A 16,842-nucleotide genomic window follows, 5' to 3' on the forward strand; every position below is an offset into this window, starting at 1 on the left:
CCTACCATAACTTTGAGCTTGTTACTGTCCTGCCATAGTACTAGTGTTAGTACTTTGGCTGGAATCGTTTGTTTTTGTTGTCATTATTTCTCAAAAATACTTAAGAAAACCTGCATTCTTAAACTGTGAGTGGGGTCACCTCTCCACAGATCAGGACATGACTTCCCACATTAACTGCGACTTCAGGGAAAGAAAGCACCTGATTTGTCTTTTATTAATATTCATATCTTCATTTACGGATGAAATAGCAAAATAAAAACACCAGGATCATGTAGAGCATCTTAATACGACCAAAATAACGAGACTCACAGCAGCGGGGATTGTGTAATTTTTCAATAAATGGAGACTGAGTCAATAGAACTGAAAACAGCGCCCATGCTTACTACCGTTATGAGTGTCAAGTCCAAACGCTCCAAGCGAGTGTTGCTTTCAGAGATGAGGAGAATTGACTCAAGAGAAATAAGAAGTGAGCAGATTTACGGACGTTTTTGGAGGTTTGTGTTTTGTCCACGTGTACACTTTTAATAAGAATATTGTAATGTAATGTTTTATAAATGAGACACTGACCTTTAACTTAGCCTGGAGGTGTCACCTGCCTTGTCTCCAAATAAGTTTAATGTGGAATACTGCTGGCAAATAAATTACATCTCCATAGAGACAAGCAGGTGATGGACCCTCAACCGGAAAGATTATATAGTGGACCTTTACGCACGTGTTGGTTTATTGAGTCATTTAAATTATGATGAAAATGTAATTCTTCTTGAGTGTTGCTCTATCAATATTCAGTATTGGACCTTAATGATACTCTCAGTTATCTTCAGACCAGTGCCTTGTTGGCTGGTGACGAGAACCTGAGCTCAGAGGAGAGGGAGCACTTCTGTCAAGAAATCCTCAACTTCGCCTCAAAGTCTGGAGACCAGGGTGAGTCATGTATCTGTATTGTGAAACTGAGACAATCCTATTAAAAATCATATTATACAAAAGGTATCATTTTTATTTAAATATTGAAACAGCTGACTCTTCTGTCATGGTTTCTCACCTAGAGCTTCTGCCAGTTCAGTGTATGGGCTTTAATTTAAGCAAGTCCAGGTCTGGTTAGTACTTGGATGGGAGACCACTGGGAAAATCAGGTGCCACAGAGGGACACCAGTCACAAAAAAAAGGCCTTTGTGTTGAAAATGGTGTGTGCATGAGAGATGGTGGTGGCCGGAGGGACCGCTGACGCTGATTGGTAGCCGCGCTTCAGTCAGTCTGCCCCAGGGCAGCTGTGGCTACAGTAGTATCTTACCACCACTGAGTGTGGAGTGAATGAATAATACTCTGTAAAGCGTCTTGTGACATATGTCTGTGATAAGCCCTATGTAAAAACTTGCTTACTTAATTTCACCACAATCTTAATGAAATCCTAATTCCATGAATTCAGTCACACAAAAATTTAAATTTACTGGTATTTTGTATCCTGAAAAACTGTAAATGTAATACTGCAATCAGTGTTATCCATTGACTTTATTAGTACAATTCACTTTCTATGTAACTTCTGAGGTGGCGCGTCCGCTACTTGCTTGTCTTAATGGAGATGGTATTTCTCCATGGAGACAAGCAGGTGGCAGACCCTCCACCAGAAAAGTTGCACAGTGCACCTTTTAAGGATGCGCTGACACCCCACATAACAAATGTGACTAAACCCAGAACTATACCTGGACTAGACCAAGACTAAACTAGAAGACCAAACCCAAGTCTTTATCAGGACTAAACATGAGCTCACACCAGGAACAAAGACGAGTGAACTCACCCTTAAACTACTATTATAACTAATATATTTCCCTCTTCTCTCCTCTTTAGCTCAAAAAGTCACCTTGTCCATGGGCGTCTTTGCTCACCTCACACGGCTCCAGTTCCACCCGTCCACTGCCTCCGTCCATTCCGGCGCTGACCTGCAGGTGGAGCTAGTGCTGCGCTGCCTCATGCCTGTTTCTGTGCACTTACAACAGCTCGTGGCTAGCATCCATTTTGACATTGAACAGAACACTGGGACTTTGGGTCGCTCCAAGGGGGGTCAAAGACTTACAAACCCCGGCATAGTGGAGTTTACGCAGACTACAACCTCGCCACTCTCCTCAAATGGGACGCCTGCTTTAGAGTTAGACGAAATTCACGATAGAAGCCCCACGGATAATTCACTAAACTCTACTGGAGTGATTTGTAAAAATACACACCTGCTAATTCGGAGACACAACAGCTTGTCGCCATCGGAAACGCCAAACGGTGTTAGCCCATTAACGATGAAGGAGGAGGCACAGATGCTAAAGGTCCAGGATGTGAGACTACAGCCTGGAATCAACAGCATCAAGCTAAAAGCACCAGTAAGTTACAATGCGACTCCCAATACTTGATTATACTACGACTGTGGCTCAGATGACCGATGTGTGTATAGGTCATTAGTCATATGCTGTTTATCTTAATGCAAAAGGGGTTCATTTATGGTCTAAAAATTGGCCAAAACCATCTCTGTATTGCCAGCACCTCTCACTCTCCCCTTCAGTACCCTGGGCATTGCATTGAGCTTTAGTTTTAAGCACATGCTGACTAGTGACTCTCTCTAACATGCGTCTCCTGTCTCGTCTCAGAGTGCTGACCCCGGCACGTACACCCTTCGACAGCTCTGTGTGACTCTGGGCCAGGTGCAGTTCATTCTGCCTCATGTTTATCCTTCAGTTCAGTATCAAGTCTACTCTCAGGAGCCCCAGCTCACCGTTGAGCCGCTAGAAGGTTTGGGCACACACCATTTTTAACTTATTTGACTTCCATAAGGCTAGTGTTACATACTGTTATATTATAGGCTTCCTTTGACTGAACAAGGAAGGTCCCAGGATCTCAGTTCCTGTAATTGTTCTGTCCTTGATACATGTCTAAATGTGTCCTCCTCAGAGCCTCTGCTGGCCGGCCTGCCTCAGTTCGTTCAGTTCACTCTCCTGACGGGACACTACACTGTGAAGAAGGGCGACGCTCTACAGCTCAGCAACTCAGAGTCTATGCCCATCGTGCCCTCTGCCACGTGCAGCGCCAGGATCTGCAACACTGCTGGAGGTAACCAGACTAAGACCAAAAGATCTGAAAGAAACTGTGCTTTGTAATGTCTAAAGGTTTATATATTTGTTTGGCATCTTATATTATGCAAAATTGACTCTTGACTCTACTGTAGTTACCTCCTCAAAAACAGACCTGGAGTTGTATGTTGTTTCATTCACACATGTTTGAGTAAGTCTTTAGGATGGGACTGTCTACTTCCCCAAAGCTCAACATGCTCTGTCCACCTTGTGATGTCATGAACTGGTAGTTTTTAAGTTAACAGCTACCTTTTACCTTTGGTTCATTAGAGATTGCCACATATCCTTTAATGAAGGTGTATGGAGTTTAAAACACAGTGGACCACTTCCTGTATTACCACATGACATCACAAGGTGAATCAGAATGTTTTCTGTTTGAAAGAAGAACACATCCTAAATATGTAGGGCTTTTGTGTTAAACATGTGTGAATGAAACAAAACACAACTCCAGGTCTGTTTCTGACGAGGAAACAACTAGATCGACTAACAATGTAATATTGACCCTTTGAGCAGAATATGTGAGATGATTTGACTTTCAAACATCTAATCAAATGATCTAATATGTCTTGTCCTCAGAGCTTGTAGGGGAGCAAGTTTTGTCCATCCAGTCCTCAGAGAAGGTGACCAGTATCAGCCTCCCCGCCGCAGCCCCCTACCACAGCCTGGTGTTCCAGCTGCAGGTGCTGTGTCTGATCCCGACCGGAGCTGAGAGGCTCACCAACGAGAGGCTCACCAACGGAGAGGTCCGACACCGACCGCGGAGCTACAGCCACCCAGACACACCCATGACCGCCATAGACCAGAGGGTGAGCACAGGACCATCTTATTTACAAAGAGTAATTTAAAGGGACATGATGTTCTTTTTCTTTTGAAGAGTGTGCCAACTGCTCCATGGACATGTTATTGCTCTGCCAGTATAGCATTACACCTGGCTTCTTAGAGAGAACGAGGTGAAACCATTAGACCAAGTAACAGGCCAGAGGCCTCATTTATAAAGCTCCTCACGTCAAAGCTAGTATTAATAAAAAACAAAGTTGATGTGGTACATTGTGCACCTTCACAGCACTGCCACGCCATTGTCCCCCCTCTTTTCACTCACAGCACTGTAAATGGTAAATTGTCACATTTTTATACAGTGCTTTTCCACTTTCAAAGGGACTTTACATAAAGGAACCACTCACCCATTCACACACCAGTGGCCCCACGTTCACCTGTAGCTCCGTGTTCACCTCTCCTCCCTCAAACTTGCAGATCTCCACCTGCGACAAAAAGAAACACATTCATGTATTCCCCATGTCCCCTGCACACATGCACCTGTGGGCTGCACCTGTGGGCTGTACCACTGACATGTGTCAATCAAAAGCACTCATTATAGTAAATTTCATCCAGAACTCACTTTGCATTGTTCTTTTATGGGGAAATGGAGGCGTTAAAGGGGCATGACGAGAGATAGGATCATGTGGGCAGATATGTGCTGCAGGGATCTTTGCAGAGGAAAGTGCCTACTCTCTCCAGTAGATTTTGATGTATTTTATTTGTAAATGAAGCCCCAGATCTGTGAGGAGACAATCAGCGCTCACACTCACTGCTGTGACTGTTCTTTCTCTTTCTCAGATGTCCATAGACTGCCCGTGGTCGATCTACTCCACGCTGCTCGCCCTCACCTTCTACATCCCCTTTAAAACCAAACACTCGCTGCTCTCTGCTGGAAACAGGTGTGAACTACAATCCAAACACAAGATACACATTTCACAACATGTTTATAGAGGTCTAGAGCGAGGTTGGCATGTTTTGGACGTACAATAGCTGCATGATATCAGACAACATATTAGTCAAAATATCGATATATATCATGATATTAAATTTGGTGATACAATATAGTTATCGTGGGCTGATGTATCAATATAGTATTTTTTGGTTTCTTTTAGCAAATATTTGTGACTGCACTACAGTTTTGTTGCTAATTTGGTGTAAGGAAACTTTTTTATGAAATACACTTGACAAATTCATTGTTTTGATGATTCAAATAGATGTATTTCATAGGGATGCGACAAGATCTCACGAGACAAAATTGCCACAAGATCGTGCACACAAGAGAAAAATTATCTTATGAGATTTTTGTCCAAGTGTTTACATTAAGATAAGACAAAAAAGGGTCTCGTGTTGGTGACTTACATCTCTTACAGTTCCAAAAAGCAGTACTAGAATGGAAAGAAGACTATGGAAATAATGTCTCGGTTTAACAAAGAAATATTGTATATAAAATGTATTTGATTCTTAAAAAACAATATATCACAAAGTATCATGTGCAGGATATCAATCATCTCATGTCACCACATCGTGATAATATTGTATCGTGAGCCGTGTATTGTATCGGATAGTGAGGGACCTGTGATTCCCAGCCCTACTATATATAATACTATAGGATTATTTAAAAAAACATTGTCACCAAAAAGCATAGGGCACAACATGTGATTAAATTGCAATTTAATGTCTGTCTTTTGTCATGTGACCAAACAGGAAGTACGTGCAGGTGTGTGTGCAGAACGTGTCGGATGAGGACTTCAAACTGGAGGAAGTGAAGCTCTCAGAGAAACAGAACTCTTCACTACAGCTGCTCTGCCTAAGCAACAAAACACAACAGGTCAGAAGAGAAAACAAAGGCAGGGTTCACACTTCCCACACATCCTGGAAATCTAGGAAAACCTGGAAATGAATTGGCCTGCCTGTCAAACTGAACCTAAAATTAAAGGACCTATATAACACTATTTTCTGATCTATGTTATAATCTTGTTTCCTCATCACAAACATATTGTGAGTTGTGTTTTGTTTCATTCACACATTTTCAAACAAATAGTCCAATGAGGTTCATTTGGTCTTCCGATAATTTATGCTATTAGATTCTTTTTTTAGACCAAGAGTTTGTTTTCATACCTGACAGTTTCAACTGCTCACTAGCACTCTTCCTCAGAATGGTCACGTGTAAAGAGTAAACAAACACCGTTGCTGGATTAAAGAGGCAATAGAAATACGGAAATGTGCTCACGGGACGAAAAACCAGGACAGGGTTTTTTTTTTTTACTCTCACACACCTGGGATACTGTCCTGAGGAAGTCAGACTGCAGATGGCGCTGTCTTCCTACCGGTGGAGGAAGGACGACAGCGCCATCAGCAGTCTGACTGAAAACCTGTATAAATCAGTTGAGCGACACGACACAGCAACATCACGCGACTCTGAGGAAGAGAGCTTGTGAGCAGTCAAAACTGTCAGGCATGAAAACAAACTCTTAGTCTGAAAAAAGAACCTAATAACATAAATTTAACACTCAAACCCTGCACTTTTAGGCTGAGTTCTTCTCTCAAACTGAAAAAGATACAGGAAGTGCTCCACTGCGTTTTTAAACTCTATACACCTTCACTACAATCATTTGGATCATTTCAGTCAGCCAATCTCTACTGAACTAAAAGCAAAGTGTAGCTGTTAACTTGAAAGCTACCACTACATGACATCACAAGGTGGAACAGAGCATTTTGAGCTTTGGAGATGTAGTAGGTTTACTGAAACATGTGTGAATGAAACAAAACACAACTCCAGGTCTGCTTCTGATGAGGTAATAGCTTTAGAACATGGCTTAAAGCTCACATGAATCAATTTTATGTAATATAGGATCTTTAAACATGCAAATATAGCATTTTCAGAAACAATAAAAATGTAACATGGTGATCTAAATATGTTATGTGTTAGCAGTTAATACCCTATAGAAGTAACATACCCCATCTTTAATATCTGTTTTCATGTGTCTTTCCTCTCTTTGTGCAGACTCTGTGCAGCAAACACAGTCTGTTCTGTCTGTGGGAGGTGCGGTGGAGTGCAGAGCTGCCCTCCTCTCTGAACTGTCTCTTCTCCGCACACTTCTCGCCCCTGAACCAGGAGCTCTCAGGTTCAAAACCCTTCCACTACAGCTTCCAGCTCGACCGCGTCACTGTGAGTATCAATCAACTTCTATATAAAGATACAGCTACGGCATTTTTATTGGGAAATTTTACTGTTGCCTCGAGAAATCACACTACCATAAATTTAGTTAAAGGTGCACAGTGTAACTTTTGCTCGGGGAAGGTTCATCATCCGTTTGTCTCCATGGTGATGTTATTGCTTTGCCTGGAATGTTCCAAAGCATGGCATTAAACTTGTCTATCAACATGGAGACAAGCAGTTGATGTTATCAGGCCACGTTACTGGTCAGATCTGTGGGATGCGAGCCCACTCAGTTTATTTTTGTTGTCAATGTATACATCTGTAATTGTGTAAATGCAAAAAAGAAATACATGCAGTAAGACAGAAATGATTAATGCCATACAGTGGAATATTCTAGGCAACGCAATAACAACTCCATGGAGACAAACAGATGACGAATTCACCTGAAAAGTTACATTGTGGTTGCGCCTTTTAAAATGAAAATTGAAGTGTTATCAATTGACTAGTGTCTAAAATAAATGAATGCAAAAAAATGAATAAAAATACAAAACCAGTCAAAAGTTTGGACACACTTTTTTATTTGTTCTTTATTTCCAAGATTATTTACATTGTAGGTTCTCATTTAAGGCATCAAAACCATGACAGGGCAGATATGTAATCTAATTAACAAAAAATAAACTCAACTGTACCTCAAAACTTGTTAAAATGATAAACTAAAAGAAACATGCATTGGTGTGGCTAAACTTTTGACTGGTTGACTTTTGACTGTACTTTCCTCACCCGTGGCCTCGTGTTGACAGACGTTGTACAGCGTGAAAGCGGAGATACTGCCCCCTGCTGGAGAGTCTCAATGTCGCTGTGGCCTGCTCTGTGCTCTGGAGGTCCACATCACACGGCTCACTGAAGCAGCCGAGGGGGAGGTGATCGAGGAGGGCAAAGGAGAAACAGAGGGGTCAAAGACCACCAAGCTCATGTATGAAGGTACGATCAGGCTGGAGGTGTAAGGTTTTCCCTTTTTGATGTATTGATACTTTGCAGTGACATCACTGCAGAATGAATGTTCAGCAGTTGACACAATGCACACATTAGCAACAGACAAAAAAGTTTCAAGAAAAATTACAAAATGTTCATGACCTGTTTACAAAATGTTTGATTTTTAACAAAAAGCTGAAAAACTGTTGGCTAATGAGACCTTGTTAGTGTAATGTTATGTGTTAGAGACTTGTTTAAGCGCATAAATCATCTCACCTGTTGTAGTTTTGACCAAGTCAACTCCATGTGGTGGTCAGATTATTTCAAAAATAAAGGTCAGATTAAGTCTGATTTGACTGTGGTCATTTGAGTTTCTTTTCAAATTTGCAGAACTGAGAGGCCCACCATCAGATTTCCATCTACGCTCTTTCATTGTTGAAAACCACAAATTCCATCATAGAATTCTGTCCTGTCCTCCCGCTCAGTTTAAAACTATTGGGATTTCAAATTGTTTTGACGTCACTTGGTTTAGAGAAAGCTGAGTAAGAGTGAGGCCATTCCTGTTGTGTTCACCTGGCTCCCGCTGGACACTGCTGTGATGCTGCAAGACACAGAAGGACACTTTTGTCCAGAGGGATCTTCCTCTCCTCAAATTGCCCTGAGCCCCTGCGCCATCATCACCTTCGACCACCATTCACAAACCATTCATACTAGGCAAGACGGATGAAGTGTCTTGCCTAGAACCACTGGTGCCCCACTGTGGCACCTGGTATTTCCAGTGGTCTTCCATCCAAATACTAACCAGGCCCAACTCTGCTTAGCTTCAGAGATCAGATGAGATCAGGTATTCTTAGGGTGTGACGATTTTCAAAAAAATCTGCAAAAATCACGATAGGTGAGTCCCGGAGATGAGTGATATATTGTCTTGAATCAAAATTGCTGTTATTAATATAAGTAGCTGATCAGTTATATCAACTCTAAAAGGGAAATTCAAAATGCTCAGGAATAGTTAAAAAGAAATAGACAAGAAACTTAAAATGTTGGCTAATCTTTAAAACAAGGATATAAAGTGATCATTTTGCAATTTTGTGGTCCTTTTGTTTTTGAACTGATGAAATTTGAACCTCAGCAATGACAGGAGGCACATCCAGATTCTTAACATTCTATCCCTCTCAGTGTATAACTCTCATTTGTGTATTGTGCATATATTTGAACATCCCTCTCCCCCCTCTCTTCCCCAGTGGCGGACAGCAGCAGTAACTGGGCGGTGTGCGGGCGGAGCTCTGGGATGGTCCTGATGCCTCTGAGCCCGAACGCCACACACAAAGTCCAGATCGAAGTCATGCCTCTGTTCGCAGGGCATCTGCCTTTCCCCCGAATCCAAGTGCTCAAATACCTGCCCCACTCTGCTACCCCCAACATACAACCCGACCCCGGTGAGGACAGATTTACACTTCTACTTTTATCACTTATACTGTCAAGAACATTTGAAAATAACACATGCATCTCACATACTTAATTTCATGTGTTTTGGAGAAGGAAACTACATAATTGTGATTTAATATAATATAAAGATTTTGAAGAATTATCCTGTGACATATAAAATGGATTCTCATTAGCTAAAATAATAATAAATAGTATTGCAAATTTTTATATTTCTTAATTTGTACTACAATAGTTAAAAGTTAAAAAAATGTATGAAAAATACTTTTGGAACTATTGAAATGATTAAAGGGACAGGCCGGAATTTTGGACATAGAGACTCATTTCCTAGTGAGTTGGAGACATGTGGACACACATTTTGAAATATTCCATCCAGTCCTTGTATTTGCAGAGGTCTCTGGTGCTAGGCTAGTGCATGTCAATGGCCATAGTTATCCTGCCACTAAAAACAGTCTTACCCACTCCACAAAACACCCCAACCAAATCTGTTATTACACCAGACTGTCCATGTAAATGTTTGAAATAAAACTAACCTTGCATCGCATGAATCATCGCATGTTGAGGGACTATTTTCTCAGCAGCAGCAGAATTTTACAATGAGATAAGATTGGTGCTAGGTGATATCAGTCCGCCACAGCCAAGCTTTCTATCAGTAAGTACAACTCGCTGCTGCTGCTGCTGCTCGGACATAAATCCTTCAAATGCAAGGTTGGTTTTACTTCTAGAATTATTCTACAACACAGACATTTACCTCGACAGTCTGGTGTAATAATAGATTTGTTTCAGGTGTTTTGTGGAGTGGGTAAGACTGTTTTTAGTGGCAGGATAACTATGGCCATTGACATGCACTAGACTAGCACCAGTGACCTCTGCAAAAAGAAGGACCGGATGGAATATTTAAAACAGTGTCTCCACATGTCTCCAACACTCTGGCTCACTAGGAAATGAGGTCCTATGTCCAAAATTCCAGACTGTTCCTTTAAGGTTTGTGGCGATAGAAACATATAATTTCGAAACACTCGGCATTGATAATGACATTTTAGGATTTTTATTTATTTTTGGTGCAGAATCAAAAACATCAAATACAACTCGAGATTTATAAACGAACATTCACTTTTGAGTGAAGTTTGAAATCTGCTGAATGAATTCAACAATTGTAGGCAGTTCAGATCATGTTTGTAGCAGGTTTTATACAGAATAAAGCCCATGTGGACACTGAGATGTTAAACTCAACTGAATATTAAAAGAGCTGTACCCATTTATTTTCATGTATTGAAGTATTTTTTCCTCACGACTAATATACTCTAAAAGCAGCTCTTTGGGTCACAATGAGACCACTGTGTGCTGTCTGTATCATATCAGAAAGCATTTTATCCTCCAGGAACTAGGGAATAAGATGCACTGTCAGCATGCTAGTTGTTGTTAACATTACTGTGTTGGTAAAACTCCACTCTGGCACTTGCAAACTCATTGTGGTTAATAATTCGGATGCTAGAAATCCATTTGGAAAGTGAGGGATAACTTTGTACCACTATAAAACCATTTAAATAAACTAGTTCTGTTTTTCGTGAATTTAAGAAAGTAAAAATCAAGTTCAGTGCCTTTTAACTCCTCATTCTTCTCTAACAGACTCTTAAATGCCTCTTTATATTTCTCCTCTACAGACAGTTGTGTGGAGAACGACAGCCTCTCTCTCCTGGACAAGTCCCTGGACGACCAGGCCGACACGGCGAGCATCCGGAGCCGAGGAAGCGTTCACTCCGTGGGCAGCAGCAGCGACCCCGCGCCCCCCTCCTCCCACCAGCAGAGGGCGCTCAACATGCCCCGCCTCGAACCCTTCAGCCCGGGACAAGTCTTCAACCACAGCCTAACGCAACAAGTGCTAGTCCTCCCCGCGTCGGACGACCACATAATGGAAGTCAACGCCACATGACACCAGAACTTTGACTTTAGGACTAAACCAGAACTAAACCAGGACTCCGAAATCCTGTCCCAGTCTCCTTAACGTCCACACGGGGGAAGGGACTAAAAAAAAGCAAGCCCTCTCAAAACGTTGGACCAGACAGGAGGACTAGAGACCACTGGAGCGGGTGGAGTATTTAAATAGAGTTTCTTTGCCATATCTTGTACATAGCTCATTGAAAAATATTTGTAGGTAATTCTAAATATATAAGAATCTATATTATGGACTTAATACGATTGCACCAAAGCCCATGAATCCCGTGTTTGACTGAGAGCGCCCGGGCTGTCTGCGGGGAAAGAGGAGATGGAAAAGGTTTGCACAAATTCAAGTTATAGAAATTAAGAAAAATACTGAGTCAAATGGCTTCACTTCATTTTAAAGGCGCACTGCGTAACTTCTCTGGAGATGTTGTCGCTTCGCCTGGAATGTCAGCAAGACGCCGGTCCAGCTTTTTCAGTTCCGATACCGAGTCAGGCTTGTCACGATAACTCCTATATCGACTTCTTGTTCAATACATGACATATGGAACAGTATATTTTTGGGCTCCGTATTTATCGTGGGGACTTTATTTGCAATACTGGGAGGGTTCTTGTATTTTATTTTGTTGTAATACGATACGGTAAAGGGTTGAATAAGTCACTTTTATGGCTAATTATTGCTTCATTCTACTGTTTATTTGTTGCAGCTCAGGCTTTTAATGACACTGTCTAATTAAAAACTGGTTTACTGGGATTATCCTGCTGTATGTCAGTGGTGTAAAGTACTTTCATTATTATCGTTTACCGTTATATTTCTCTGTAGCAATATATGGTGCTTTGAAATGTGTTATCGTGACAGGCCTAATCTGGTATCGGTCGATATCAACCGATACCAGAGCGAAAGAGTGAAACCGGCATTCATTTCCTTTAAACAAAAGACAAAACGGATCCAAATGTGTTATGTAGCTGTTATTTTTCTTTCAAGTAATGACAGAACAGCTTTGTAAATAAAAATTCAAACATTGTGAGACCAACTCTAACCAGTAAATAGTCTTATTAGATCAATTTACTGTTTGAACCGATAACTGAAAGCCGAAATGGTTCAGTATCGACGCATCCGTTCGGAGTTTGCAGCTTCGTCAACCAGAACCGGAATTATCAACCGTACGCTATTCGTGTTGTTCATCTCCACGGAGACGAGCAAATGGCGTCGCTTAGCCAGGTTAAAGGTCAGATCTACGGAGAGACGAGCCCACTCATAATAAGAAAGACTGTTGTGAGGTATTTTTAAGCAACAAAAACACCTGAAATCGAATCAGTGACAGATAAAGTTTAACGCCATTCTGTGGAATACACTTCATCTTCATCTTCAGTCTTATCAGCAGGTAGCGTAGCCTCCACCAGAGAAGGTACACAGTGCGCCTTTAAATCGCCACGTCGTTGAATATGCGTAGGGTAGCACTCGCCTCATCGGAGGAAGGTCTCAAGTTCGATTCCAGGATTAGCGCCATCTTTCTGCATGGAGTTTGCATTTTCTCCTAGTGTCCTTGTTTTTCCTATCAACCCAAATCAAGCACAGTAGATAAAAAAGTAAAGTACGTACTGAAGGATGGGTCAAATGCAGAGGGTGAGTTTCTATACAAGGATAAATGGGTGACAAATTAAAGAACACAGTTTGGAGCTATGTCCAAAGTAGGGCTGAACAATGTTAAGAAAAAATTGAATTGCAATTTTTTTATATATAATTATACATTTGCCAACATCACAGAAACTTACATCATACCAGAGTCCTGCACTGACGATTTGACGCTGGACCGTTTGCGCACATTTGTTTACGTTTTACAGAAATTAAACTTAAAACCACATGGCTAATTTGCATTAATTATAAGTACAAAAAAAACCCAGCTCGCTCCTTGTGCTGCTGGTGCAGTTCAGCTTCTGTCAGAGTAAAGGACACGACTCAGTGGAATATACTGTATGTGTTCTTCCTGTGACAGAGGATGTGCTGCTGATGGTGAGTTTGTTCTGTGCTTCTATCGCGTTGGAGATGGTTCATGTTAAACTTTACAGCACATAGACCTCAACGCAAGGCGACGGCAGCAGTGTGCGTGGAGTTGACGCAGAACTATACTTCGCCCTTAAAATTGGGCTTTAAGAGCGCTGCAGAAAACCTCGACTTTGACGCTTCCAAAATCGTGTTGTCTGAGACTGTGATTTTTGGTCCAAAACAATGGATCGTTCAGCCCTAGACCAAAGTCCAGCAGTTTGGCAGGTTGGATTCTTTTTAAAGTAGTTTTTTTTCTCCACAATTTCTGATTATATAATAATTGATAGAGAAGATACAAGATACAAAATTACCAAAAGATCAGGCATACAAAACAGATTATCTCGTGAGATGTTTTTCCATGTGTTTCCTTTTGAACTGGACAAAAACCATTACATGTTGGTGAGTTACATCTCTTACAGTTCCAAAAAGCAGTACTAGAATAGAAACAAACCTATGACTTTTGAAAAAAATAATAAAAATTGTGAGGCCAAAATCGTAAACTCAACTGTGAAGTTTATGAATTATGTTAAAATCTCATCTTGTCTCGTTCTTGTGGACCCAATCTCGTATCTTGTCTCATCCTTAATAATTGGCTTTCAGTATTACTTTCCTGAAATGAATAATTGTATTTTAACAGAAAAAAAAAGCAAAATTTCTTCCAGTGTCTGAACTTTGCTCCAAGATTTGATTAATCATCATAATGCTGGCCCAACGAAATTGCACTTGCAGCACTGTCTTTTGTTTCATTTGCACTTATTTAAATCATCTTGCACATTATTTTCTTGTTCTGCTTATCTCAAAAGCTCATCCCCACCTCGTGATGTCATCAGGTGGTAATCCAGAAGTGCTCCTCTGTGTTTCTAAGGTCCATACAACTACACCAGCTTAACTCGGATCACTTCAGCGCTCAAATTTCCTTCACCGCACAACTACTCACATCGATCACGATCCGATCCATGTGACGATACGGGTTTTGGCGAAATTGTCTTGTCTAGAGTGTCAAGGTTTCTCTGTTTAAAGCTGCACTATGTAACTTTTCTGGTGGACGGTGCGTACACTTTTGCTGTATTGACTTGTCGTTGAAGATATGAAAGATGGAACATTTATTTTTGGGGTCACTTCGGTGTCGTGTGTACATTTTTTAAGCAATAGTGGTGAGATTGTGTTCTTTTTGCCGGAATAAAAACAGATTTGAGCCTTCGAAAGTTGAATAAGCGACTTTCCTTGCCTCTTTCTGGTAATTCTAAGGAAAGAAAAGCATTAACAAGTCAAGCAGGTAGCGCACCGTCCACCAGAGAAGTCACAAGTTGCAAATTTGGAACACCAAGGTTTCCAAAAGTATTTTATAAGGTATCAACAACATTGATTTTAAGGACCCAAAGTACTCAAATTAATACGTTGAATTTTGCAAACCTTTTCAAATTCCCACTTTTACCTCTGCTCCCGGTTTAGCCTTGTCCGTCCTGTTTTGTTTTGTTTGTTTTTTACGTGACAACTGTAGAAGGAATATCACTGTCTTTTGTGTCTTTAGAAAATGGATGTGTATTTATTGTGCGTGCGTGCGTGCGGGCTGCGTGTGTGCGCGCGCCTTGACAAATCCGTGTCCGAGCAGCTATGCACACGGCGCCCTCTGCTGGTCACCCCGTAGTAACACAAACACTGGACTAAAAGGACAGCCTCATGCTCTGATCACTGCTGTACATAAGAAACTGTAAATACTGGTTCAGAAATCATCTTTGGTTGCCAACTATATTAAAAAATCAATGGAACTCAGCAATTGTTCTTTTATTGTTTTGACTTTTTTCAATTGTAGCTTCATTTTGTTGTATAATCTTTCATTTTTGCAGATGAATCAAAAGTGAAACAATGCAGTAAAAGTAATTCATGATAGATAAGTTATTTGTTTAATATGGTTAGGAACAGTGGTGGAAGAAGTACTGAAGTAAAAGTACAGATAGCAAAGCAAAAAATAGTTTAAAAAAATCTGTAGTATTTTGCACAGATTTTGAGATGTAATACAGTTTCAAATGTAGTGATTTGAAATAAGATCTGTGCTGAATTTTGTTCAACAGAAACAACTGAATTGATCCAGCTGTTTTTATTTGTTATATTTTTTTGCTCAGACCAGAGGTGGGGACTTGCAAGTCGTGACTTGGACTCAAGTCAGACTTGAGTCACTATTGACTTGAGACTTGACTTGATAAAAATGGACTAAGACTTGAGACTTGACTCAGACTTGAGGCCTGTGACTTGAGAAGAGTTGAGAAGCACTTTTAAATCTGAATTCTGAATATTCTGACTGTAATGATTGACTCTAAGATCGTGTGAAGACATTTAAAAAGGACACATTTAAATTTCTAAATTATAAATATATACATTTATATTTAAAAATATAAATATACTATGACTATAAGTACAATTTATCTTAAAAGTCATAAATTGCAAAAGTCTAAGCTATATTTGCTACTTTGGTTTAAAGACTTGAAATGACTTGAAGCTCAAAGCAGACGACTTGGACTTGACTTGGACTTATGGGCCAGTGACTCGAGACTCGACTTGGACTTGGCTGTATTTGACTTGGGACTTGACTCGGACTTGAGGTCAAAGACTTGAGACTTACTTGAGATTTGCAAAACGACACCTTGGTCCCACCTCTGGCTCAGACTATGAACATATTCAAAAATAAATCCTCAGCCTTTTCAGCAGGTCTCAAACTATGATAAATATTTAAAATTTTCAGTCCTGTTCAAAAATGTTGTGTTGTGGAGTAGAAAATACAGATACCTGCTCTCAAATATAGTAAAGTAAAAATAATCCACTTTTAAAATGGACTTAACCCTCCTGCATCCCTTGGTATATTTTTGTACATCTCAGCTTTTCTTTTTTTCATAACTTTGTCTATATTACACCAAATAACATCAACATTGGTCAGTTCTGTGTTTTTCTCAAGATCAAATTAATTGAACAGTCTAGAATCAAAATACTCACACCCGTGGTCTTTAGGTACATTTTTGTCCCATCAACTTCAATTCAAAATAGCTTTTTTACTGGTATAACTTTGCCTGTATATGTTTTCATTTATTTTTCATTCTTTGGTGTTGAAAACCTTTTCAATTTATTATTATTATTTTTTTTTGGTTTAGTGTCTTTTTGAATTTTTTGATATTTTTCTTTTTACTGTGTTTCTTGCATTACATTATAATATCAATAGAAAGACATTTGAACATATTAGTCTGAAGGCCAGAGACAGATATTTGAGGATAAAATGATGTGTGTGTGTTCTAGAGGAGCCTCTGATGATCCCAACACAAACAAATTAAAATTACTTGAAAGATATAGAAAAAATATATATATTT

The 16,842-nt window shown here is 40.3% G+C and overlaps 1 protein-coding gene across 1 annotated transcript in view; it reads left to right on the forward strand.

Annotated features, from left to right (window-relative positions):
• Nucleotides 1-15,259, forward strand: part of trappc10 (trafficking protein particle complex subunit 10) — a 39,500-nt gene extending 24,241 nt beyond the window's left edge. The window contains exons 13-23 of the mRNA XM_020926992.2: nucleotides 812-921; nucleotides 1,843-2,363; nucleotides 2,628-2,769; nucleotides 2,929-3,087; nucleotides 3,684-3,913; nucleotides 4,722-4,822; nucleotides 5,628-5,751; nucleotides 6,928-7,092; nucleotides 7,884-8,064; nucleotides 9,297-9,491; nucleotides 11,163-15,259. Of these exons, the coding sequence (XP_020782651.1) occupies nucleotides 812-921; nucleotides 1,843-2,363; nucleotides 2,628-2,769; nucleotides 2,929-3,087; nucleotides 3,684-3,913; nucleotides 4,722-4,822; nucleotides 5,628-5,751; nucleotides 6,928-7,092; nucleotides 7,884-8,064; nucleotides 9,297-9,491; nucleotides 11,163-11,431 (2,197 nt within the window). The 3' untranslated portion in view covers nucleotides 11,432-15,259. The remainder of the gene's footprint in view (nucleotides 1-811; nucleotides 922-1,842; nucleotides 2,364-2,627; nucleotides 2,770-2,928; nucleotides 3,088-3,683; nucleotides 3,914-4,721; nucleotides 4,823-5,627; nucleotides 5,752-6,927; nucleotides 7,093-7,883; nucleotides 8,065-9,296; nucleotides 9,492-11,162) is intronic.
• The last annotated feature ends 1,583 nt before the right edge of the window (nucleotides 15,260-16,842 follow it).

The sequence above is a fragment of the Boleophthalmus pectinirostris genome, unplaced genomic scaffold (assembly GCF_026225935.1).
Source record: "Boleophthalmus pectinirostris isolate CB_2022bp ecotype Guang Dong unplaced genomic scaffold, ASM2622593v1 HiC_scaffold_1, whole genome shotgun sequence".
NCBI lineage: Eukaryota > Metazoa > Chordata > Actinopteri > Gobiiformes > Gobiidae > Boleophthalmus > Boleophthalmus pectinirostris.